General features: G+C 52.4%; 1 protein-coding gene across 1 annotated transcript in view; it reads right to left on the bottom strand.

Moving 5' to 3' along the window:
• The window catches only part of RASA3 (RAS p21 protein activator 3), a 103,130-nt gene that overhangs the window by 41,505 nt on the left and 51,257 nt on the right, over positions 1–10,368 (bottom strand). Inside the window, exon 5 of the mRNA XM_007466353.1 lies at positions 6,330–6,433. Within this exon, the coding sequence (XP_007466415.1) occupies positions 6,330–6,433 (104 nt within the window). The remainder of the gene's footprint in view (positions 1–6,329; positions 6,434–10,368) is intronic.

The following is a 10,368-nucleotide window of genomic DNA, read 5'->3' as shown; positions in this document are numbered from 1 at the left end:
CCCGCCCCTAACCCCAGCCCGGCCCAGCCCGGTCCCACCCAGCCCAGCCCCTCCCACCACTCCTGGCCTTGGGGGCATCCCGCCGAGGTGCTGTGGTGGGTCCCGCCACCTCCAACCACCTGTCACCAGGCAGAGCCCCTGGCTTTCTCTCCGCTTGGCTCTGCAAAACCCCACCCCCTTCCCCGATGGGAATATAATTTTGAGTCTTGCAGGAATAAAGCCACAAGAAACAAACATTTCTTGGAACTAAATTGGGCAATAATATTCCACTAAAAAGGGATAAAGAAAGCTGCAGACTCCACGATTAGTTCAGCTAGATAGGAGGGTTACATGTGAAGTTTGACATTTTAAGTAACTGCAATGTTTTTATGAGCTTTGATTGGAATAGGGAGGAGACACATACTGGATGCTCATGTGGCCCCTACGACTACACATCATCATTATTCTTTATTTTTGGAAGTACTTAATTTTAAATGGATAATATCAGAACATAGAACAAAGTCTGAAACATTAGAAAGGATGTAAAATGCAGCCAAGAATAACTTGCTCTCTCCCCTGCTACAAGGGTCCCACCTCAGGGTCACCTCTGCCACCAGCTGCCAGGCTGTCCTTCTAGAGACCGACCGCATCAAGAACACATGAACATGCACTCTTTACACGTGAGAGGTAGGTGTTCCCACAGGCTGTCCTGGGGAGCACCTGACCTGCAGACCACAATGCCCACTTAAACGTGCCTGATGTGTCAATCCACAGCTGTCCCAATCGATCTGAGTGACATCAGGTCACTATGCCCCCTGGGCCTCACCCTCTGACAAGGACATAGGTGGTGTGGCAGCCTTTCCACCACTAAAAGCCCCGTGTATCACTTCCTCTGGTGGGTGCTGTACCTGCCAGGGACTGTTCAGAACAGAGAAGCACGTCAGGTAGTTCAAGAGGCAGCATGTGACGTGGGGAACCAGGTACGGTAGGTCAGAGGGTGCGGGAAGGTGGGCAGCCAGGGGTGACACCTGCAGGGTGGTGACTAAGGAGGGACAGCCGGATGCCCCCCGCCGCCCGGGCCTGGCAGGGGGGCAGGGATGTCTTTCTCATCACTCCTGTTCACCCTGGTGCCCAGCAAGCGCACAGAGGCAAGAGAGAGAAACAAGGGCCTGTGGACTTGAAGGGAAGAAATAAGTCTTTATTCACAGAATCTATAGGAAAAGCTACAAGAAAAGCTGGCAGAGTAGGTGTGTTTAGAATAAAGGTCAATACATAAAATCAATTGCATTTGTACACACAAGCAATGACAATGGAAATTGACATTGAAAAGATACCAACAGCACATCCACAAAATGATGCTTTTTTGGCTTGAGCTTTTGGTGTACTATCCCAGAAACCTTTGTCTACTCTATCAAAATCATAAAATATAGGGATAAATTATATGTATATACACACACACACAGTGTGTGTGTGTGTGCTGAAAACACATCACAAAACCCTGATGAGAGAAATTAAAGACCCAAGTACGTGGAGAGACGTGCCGCGCTGGAGGCTCCAAAGACTCAGTTTTGTTAAGGTGCTAATTCTCCCCAAATTAATCTATAGATCAGTGTAATCTCAGTCATTTTGGAAATTGAGAAGGTGACTGAAGATGTAAATGACAATTCAAAGGACCTAGAAGAGCAAAACAAGTTTGGAAAAGAATAAACTTGGTGAGCGCACACGACTGACTTAAGGCTTACTGTGAAGATACGGGAATTAAGACAGTTTGGTGTCGGTGTAAGGAAAGGAATACAGGTCAGTGGAACAGAACACAGAAGCCATAAATAGACCCATGCATATAAAGTCAGTTGACTTTCAAAAGGTGCTAAGGTAATTCAACTGGACATCTGTAAGGAGAAAAACGAAGCCTGTCATATGTAAAATTCACTTGAAATGATCGCAACATGAGAGCTAAAACCAAAAGCTTTCTAGAAGAAAAGATAGAAGAAAATCTTCACAACCCTGTGCTAGGCAAAGACTTCTTAGACATGACATCAAAAATACAAACTATAAAAGAAAAAAATGGGGGACTCCCCTGGTGGCGCAGTGGTTGAGAGTCCGCCTGCCGATGCAGGGGACACGGGTTCGTGCCCCGGTCCGGGAAGATCCCACATGCCGCAGAGCAGCTGGGCCTGTGAGCCACGGCCGCTGAGCCTGCGCGTCCGGAGCCTGCGCTCTGCAACGGGAGAGGCCACAACAGTGAGAGGCCCACGTACCGCCAAAAAAAAAAGAAAGAAAGAAAAAGAAAAAAATGTTTGATGAATTGGACTTCATCAAAATTAAAAACTTCTGCTCTTCAAAAGACACTCATAAGAAAATGAAAAGACGAGCCACAAGCTAGAAGAAAATATTTGCAAAACATACATCTGATAAAGGACTTGTATCCAGAATATATTTTAAAAACTTTAAAAACTTAATAAGAAAATCCAATTAAAAAGGCAAAAGATTTGAATGATTTACCAAAGAAGAGATACAGATGGTAAATAAACACATGAAAAGGTGCCCAACATCATTCCTCATCATGAAAAAGCAGTAAAAGCTACAATAAGATAGACACACATATCAGAAGGGCAAAAATGAATCAAAAATAAAAGTTGATGATACAAGTGCCGGAGAGAATTCAAAATGGTGCACTCAGGAAAGCAGTTTGTCAGTTTCTAATAAAGGTAAACATACACTGCAGGGGAGGAAAAATCTTTTTCCTTCTACTCTTTTAGGTTCTCTGGACAAAGAGAAATGTAACAAAAGAAAGATTAACACGAGAAAAACAAACAGAAGTTTAGTAACATGTGTATCTCAGATATACCTGGGGGAAACGCGGGTGATGAGTATCGCAAGGTGGGTAGCATCTTAACCTAAAACAACCACCACCAATTTTCAGAGAATTGACGAGACCAAGGAAAGGACTCTGAGTTTCAAGGAAGGTAAATGTATGTGGGAACCAATGGTCCGGAAGGCTTGTTGTGTGGGTTCCTTGGTGTAGCCTCTGGGCTGACAAGGGTCTAGGGTCATCTCGGATTTGGACGAATTTATGTCCTGCTTTTAGGGTAGAGAGACTTCCTTGTGTCTGCTTTTTCCCAACTGCCCTCAGCTCAAACAAATCGTTATGCCACAGTGGCCTATTTGGGATGGCAAATTCTGCTGTCCTTTAAAACCTACAGTACGCCCCAGCAATCTCACTCTTAGGTATTTTCTAAGAGAAGTAAAAACGTTTGCCAACACAGAGACCTAGGCAAGAATGTTTACGGCAGCTTTGTTCACAATCACTAAAAGCAGGACACAACCCCACCTCTGTCGAATGACGAGTGGGTGTGTAAACGGTGGCACTTCCCTGCAGTGGGCGCAGTGTGCAAATTATACCTTGATAACCCTGGCTTACAGACAAAAGGATCAAGGTCTCACTTCACCCCCTGCCCCAACCCTTTAATAGAGAAACTGCAGGAAGCCCCTGCCAGCGGGGCTGGAGGGACAAAGCGGGGAGATGGTGGGATGACAGGCCCACAGCCGGAGTGGTGCAGAGGGGCAGGCCTGGCTCCGGGCCCCCAGGGCCCCACCAGCCCACGCCCCGCACTGGAAGTGGAGCCGGTGGCCCTGAGCCAGAACTGCCTCGACCACACCCGCACTGCATCTCCACACCCTCCCTGGGACAAACCCCACCCCTGGACTCGGCCCGCGGAGGGGGTTCAAAATATCTAGATTCAAGGGGAGAAATAAAATAAATATATAAATAATATATAACATGTAATATATATAACAATATTATATATGATATATAATCATATATTATGTATTATATATATATAACTAAATAAAAACAAAGGTCTATAATTTGACCCAATTGGAAATTCAAAATTTTCTAAAAGAATTTATATAACAAAAAATAAATAAAAGGGGTGCAAATGCTGATTGGCTTTTGTGCCTCTGCAACATAAGTTCTAAATTAACTTTGACATCTTCTAAAATAAACCAATTGATGAAGCTTCATGGACTTAATAAATACTGGGGCTCAAATTACAGTTATACCTGTGTATCCCATTAAATTTAAACATTGTACTCCTTATAATCCTAGGAAAGTAGCTCAATATAAAACAGAGAAAAATAGGGATGTATCACCATAGTCATAGTACCCATTGCCCTGAAATAACCCATAGCACCCCCCCCCTGGGCCCGGCCCGCGGAGGGGGGGGGGGCCCACGCGCTGCTGCACCCGGAGAACCTGGTGCGGTGCCATGAGATCACATGGCAGACGTGAGAAGCCGGTGACAATATGCTTGTTTCCGAGACACAAATTTATACCCTAGAACTTGGTTTCTCATCCTGGTAACAACATAACTGCTAGTCATAACTTCAAATTATCCCTGGAGATCCAGACAGCCTCTTACTTTTAGGGCTGTGAGAACAATGTGGAAAACATCTAAATCTGGCTGCACCCTGACACACCCCAATTTTAAAACCACCAGGAATTGCGAAACCATGGTTTTGCTGGTTCTCTTTAAAAATAGCGGGTGCCTTAAACAGAATGATTGATAAACATCTTATTTGATTTTTATAAGGGGAAATAACCCCAAAACCAACTAGATCAGGTTCTCTGATTAAAATGGGCAAAGATGCTTTAAAATTTCTTTTTCCTTAGGATTAACACTCAAAAAAGCTCCCGTGTAGCTCCAGGGATTAGTCAAATGCCTCTTCATTCTGGTATAATCTGAGCCAACTGCCCTGGCAGTGCATCTCCCTGTGGGTTGCACCTGTCGTCCAGGTGAGCTCCATCAAGTAACATGTAAACTTCTGACCCACCACTCTGCCCCTCTCCTTTCCTCCTCGAACAAACCTTGGTGCATCCAGCAGGCGCTAGACGGAGACACCCCCGGGCCCTGCTCCGAGAGCCCCAGGCCGCAGGAATTACGGGCCAGTGGACACAAAAGAAATGCTCCCACAGGCGATGGTGAGAATAACACACATCAAGGGGCAGCCTCCAGCTGGCCAGGGTCTCGGGCCACCGGCGGCAGCCACGCGGGCATCGGGGAAGGGCCTGAGGTGGGCGTCAGGCTGCGAGGCACCGGGACAGGGGCCGGGAGGGCCAGAGCCTATGTCTGGGCTGGAGGAGGAATCCCCGGAGCGTGATGCCAAGCTAAGGTTCGGGCGCCATCCTGAGGGCGAAGGGAGCAGGCCCGCAGGACCGGCGCAGAGGTGCCCCGCAAACGCGAAAGCCCTTCTCCTTCAGAGGTAAAGGTCTGCCGAGGGGCCCGATCACAGCTCCATCTTAAATGAAGTCACGCGTGAATGACCTGAGTTGCTGTGTCATCTAGGCCGTGTGCTTCCTGAACAAACTCTGGTGACTTCTACGTAAAACACAGCAGTTTCCAAGAATGCTATCTGTTGGAAATGCAGACTCTGGGCCCTGCCCCAGACCCAAGAACCAGCACCTGCATTTTGACGAGTGTGAGAAGCTCTGATCCATGTGCTGGAAACACTGCCAGATGCTTCTTCAAAGGGCCTCAGCTCCGGGGCTGCCTTCAGACTCTTTTTTGAGGGCTGCTGGCCTGGGCGCAAACAACCCTGACCAGTCACGTATGGGCAGTGAGTGGAGCTGGTCAGACGCCCCAGGAGCGGGCGGGAGACCGCGGTGTCAGGGCCCCGCCAGATTCAACTGCTCTGTCCAGGAGCGAAGCACCCAGATGCCTCCTGCCAGGAGCAGCCAGGCCAGCGACGATCAGCTGGGGCCCCGCGGCCACACTGAGCCCACACTGGGCAGCTCGGGTCTAATTCTGGTGCCACGGGGAACTGATGGGGTTTCCCGGGACAGGCGCACCCACCAAACGGGCGGCTCTGGCCTGCTCCACGGTCAAGGTGGGTCTCACTCTCTCCAGGACGCAGGTGCCTCTGGGACCCTCAATACCTGAGACCCCCAGTACCTCTGACAGCATCCCAGTGCCTCTGAGAGCCCCTAATACTTCTGAGTGCACCCCAATACTATCCCAGTCCCCCATACATGGGTGCTGGGTTCAGGGATGGGCGAGGCCTGGGGTGGTGGGATGGTTGGAGAAGGCTTCGGGAGTCGTTTGGGGGGACACCACTCTCGCCTTGAAGGATGGTTTGCCTTTGCCACGTGTCCCCGTGTCCCCACGTGAGCTCGTGGTGTGTCACACCAGAACACAGTGACAGGGCAGCTCCGGGACGGCCAGCAAGGGCAGGCGAGATGCTGGTGTGGCTCACCGACTCAGAAGGGGTGCCCGGGAGTTCTGCCAGAATAAGCCCCGTTCAGAAGAGGCAGAGAAAATGAAGAAAACACCTGGTCGGTTGGTACCTACCTATGATTGAATCCCTCCGGAAAACGTCTCTATCGAAAATGTAAAAGGACAGGTGACGGAAACTCCGCGGAATCTCGCAGTAGAAGTCCTCTCCATAGAAGGGGCTGGACACAGACAGAAGGGGCACCGTTAGATTCTACGAGGCCGCGTCCCCTGCCCTGGGGGCAATCAGTCCTGGAGGGATCAGTCCTGGGGTGGGGATCCGTCCTGGGGGGGATCAGTCCTGGCGTGGGGATCCGTCCTGGGGGGGATCAGGCCTGAGGGGGGGGCAGTCCTGGGGGTATCTGTCCTGGGTGCAGGATCAGCCCTGGGGTGGGGGGGGCGGCTTCCAAGAGCCTGCCTCAGGCATGCACCTGTGACCTCACGTGGGGCACACGAAATTGGGAGCTGGTGGTCCCGGCGGGCCGAGGGAGGCGGCGTGGGAGGGAGGCGAGGGCAGGTGACAGACATGGAAGGACATGTATGCAGGAGCTGCATCAGAGCGCCCCCTTGGGAGGGGGACGAGCCCACCTGTGGTGCTGCGGTTTCGCTTGTTTTACTGAGCAGCTCAGGTCCAGAGCAGGAAGGGGGACCATGCTGGCCTGAGGTCCAGGCGTGCAGAGAAGGCAGCTGCTCTCCCCCGGCCATGTCCTGGGGGCCAGAGCCCCGAAGGCACGTCCCCCAGGAGTCAGAGCTGCGGCCGAGGCCTCGCGAGAAGGCGCACGCGTATGCCAGGTGTTTCCAGGGCTGCCCCCGAGACGGCCACACACGCGAGTCCTGACTCCAGTGCCCCTGCCCACGGCCTGGCCCCCATCCCGGCTTTATCTCGGGGGACTGTCCCCACTCTCAGCTGCAAATCAGGATCACCTGGAGAGGTTTCTAGAAAACACACTGCCCAGGCCCCACTCAGAGGACCCTATTCAGGGGTGGGTCACAGGGTAGCACCTTCAGTCCCACACCTGCCACCTCCTGACACAGAGCCGTGACGCCAGCCGGTACACGTGGGGGACACAAATCTCACCCCCGGCCCCTGGAGGCACAGGAGCCCCGGGACAGGGCGGTCCTGCAACCAGAATGCACTCCCCCCGGCGAGGACATGCAGAAACTGAGCTGCTCGTAGGAGTGTAAAACGGGGCCATCACTCTTCCAAAACGGTAAACCCTGAGTAACCATTATAGCCCAACAGCCCACCCCCAGGGGTATGTCCGGGAGCAATGAAAACACATCCACACAAAAACTGGTACGTGCAAGGTTACAGCAGAAACAACCCAAGCGTCCATCAACAGAGGACGGACACACCGAACGGGGCCCCTGACCCACTGGCGCCTTCAGCTCTGACGCTGAGGCTCAACGAGAGAAGCCAACACAAGTGGCCACACAGGGTGCCGTTCCCTGTACGTGGAACGAGCAGAACAGGCTCATCTGTGGAGGCAAAGTGGATTCCTGGTTGCCAGGGGCTGGGGAGCCGGTGAAGGGAATGGGTTTCTCTTTAGAGAGATGAAAATGTTCTAACATTGACTGTGGTGATGGCCACACAACTCTGAATATAATAAAAACCACAGAACTGTACATCTTAAATGGGTAAATTATATGCTGTGTGAATTATATCTCAATGAAGCTATTTTTCAAAAACGAAAAATTTAAAAAATACATAAAGATGTCAGCAAGTGAATAACAGAATTAACATCCTAGGGTATATCATGCTTAAGTTTTTTTTCTCTAAAGATATATGGATATAGAATAAAATAAAGACACATGTTTTTAAATAAAAGTGGGGTTACATTATTCAACCTGATACACAGTCAGCTTCTTCCTTTAACATGAGGCCATGGACCACTTCCCAAGTAAGTAAAGGCCAAACAGCACCTGAGGTCTGAGTGACCACAACCGCAGGACTCATACCTTCCAACACGCGGACAGCAAGTCCTCCCCCACGCCCACCACCGGGAGTGTCCCTAGCCCTGGTGTCCTCAGGACAGTCCCCGAGGTGGCCTGCTTGGTGGGAGGGCGTCCTCCATCCTGGGCTCTGGGACCACGGACCTTCCAGGAAGGTCTCCATCAATGTTTACAAACTCTGCTAAGCTGGTGACCAAAACTACTGCTTTCATTTGAAAAGTACATTATTGGTGAGGCTGAATATCTGTCATGTGTGCGTGTAATCACTTTTTGTTTCGTTTTGTGTTGAAATGCCTTTGACTCATTTTCTGTCAAATGACCATCTTTTCACATTCTTTTCAAGTTCAGGATACTAATCCACTGAGAACTTTTAAATTTATGTTGCAAAGTAAAAGACAAGTACCTGACGCCTAACATACAAGGAATATGTTTGTCGTCCACGAACAGGGACAGGCAGGCGACCCGGCTGTCCACACCAGAAGCCCAGGGGGTCCCTGCACAAAGGCCTCCTCAGCCCAATCGTGGCATCTCTCAGGTCGGGGCTGGCATCAGCAGGGCCCACAAGGGTGTGAGGGAGCAGGGCAGACATTCTGGGGGTGGGACAGGCGTGCCCCCTGGTGCCTGCACGTGGCCAGGCCACCCCCTTCTTGGTCGATGGGAAAGCCTGCAGTGTTTCTTCAAGGGGGCAGAGTTGGAAGCATATTTCCAAAAGAAAAGGAAGCTGTGGATGGTGGGGAGCGGGGTGAGATCCCCCCACGTGCCTGCAACACAGACTCTCCTTTCTGGGGCACTCAGAGGGGCTGCACAACCCTAGCTCCCCCAGCTGGCACCTTTGCCTGGGCATCTCTGCGCACAGCTCAGCAGCAGCAGAGGCAGGATTCATGCCCGGCACGGCTGCAGGCTTGTCCAGATAAAGGGAAAAGCCACCCAAAGGACTGGACGGCCTTAACCACCACTATCTGACAAGGGGCTTAAAACGTGGCCTCTGGCCTCTGAGGCCCGCCAGAGAGCTTTCCTCGCTAATTACAGGGAGAAGTTTAAATGTAGCTTCACAGAATTGGGAAAAGACAAAAAGCCTCCGACAGGGGAAGCTGCTGGCCTCCCGCTCCGCGAGCCCAGATGTGCAGCCGAGAGGTCCCGGCAGGGCACCCCCCGCAGGACCGCAGAGTCCTTCCCCAGCCCCCCCAGAGCCCCGCTGGTACTGCCCTGCCCCCGCCGGGGCCAGACGCGAGGTTCTCCCCGGTTTCGTGCTGTGTGCTGTGTCCTATGCTGCAAACGCCAGCATCCGTTTCCCAGCATCTGGGGGAGGGGAGCGCGGGAGCCACGGGGACAGAGGGGAGCCTCCCCGCAAGCCCCAGATGCGCCACAGGGCAGCCCAGGAGGAGCCCAGGTGCCCAGAAGCAGCGACCCGGGGCCCATGCCGAGGCCCAGAGAGAGCTGGAAGCCAGGCAGGCAGGGTCCGTTCTCCGAAAAGGGTGCCGGCCGGCTCTGAACAGCTCTGCGTTCAGCTAATAAATGTGCAGGTGGTTAAACCATTCACTAAAACCTGGATTAAAATTCATGAAACCAAATACTGTATTCAGACGGCCACAGAAGAGTCGGGAAGGGAGGGGACTCGTGCAGCCTGCACCCCGCACGGGCTGGTGCTCGTGGCACCCCAGCACTGGGAGGGCCCGCACCCCAGGCGCGAACCGCCCATGGCTCCCAGAAGCAGGAGAAACTCTGTCTGGTTTCTCCCTCACTTCCTCCAAGTGGCGATTTTAAAGCAGCGCGGCCCTCGGCACCTGAGAGCTTGTCTCTGAGGCTTCCGATAAGCTACTGCATCTCACTGGGAGGCCGGATGCTCAGCTGAAGCCTCCCCCCAAGTCGTGGGTCACGGCCTGAACACAGGGAGGGGTGGCTCCCAGGAGAGAAAGCCGCTCCGTCCACGTGAAGGACGGATGGAGAGACAAGGGCCTGCCCTCCCAGCTTCATGCAGATGTGAACGGAGGGATGCAGCTGACCCTCCCGGGCAAGGAGCCTTGGAGGTCGGATCACAGTTTTCCTCCAAATGCTGGGGAGAAAGAACCCCGCCTGGACCCCACCTGGGCCAGTCCTGGCCTGCAGGACAAGGCTGGGTCACAGGGCACAAGGGCACCCAGGGCGCCCGCCTACAGGGCCAGCA

Source organism: Lipotes vexillifer, unplaced genomic scaffold, assembly GCF_000442215.2.
Source record: "Lipotes vexillifer unplaced genomic scaffold, Lipotes_vexillifer_v1.1 scaffold791, whole genome shotgun sequence".
In the NCBI taxonomy this organism is placed as follows: Eukaryota; Metazoa; Chordata; class Mammalia; order Artiodactyla; family Lipotidae; genus Lipotes; species Lipotes vexillifer.
This window is presented reverse-complemented; position numbering and strand designations above follow the sequence as displayed.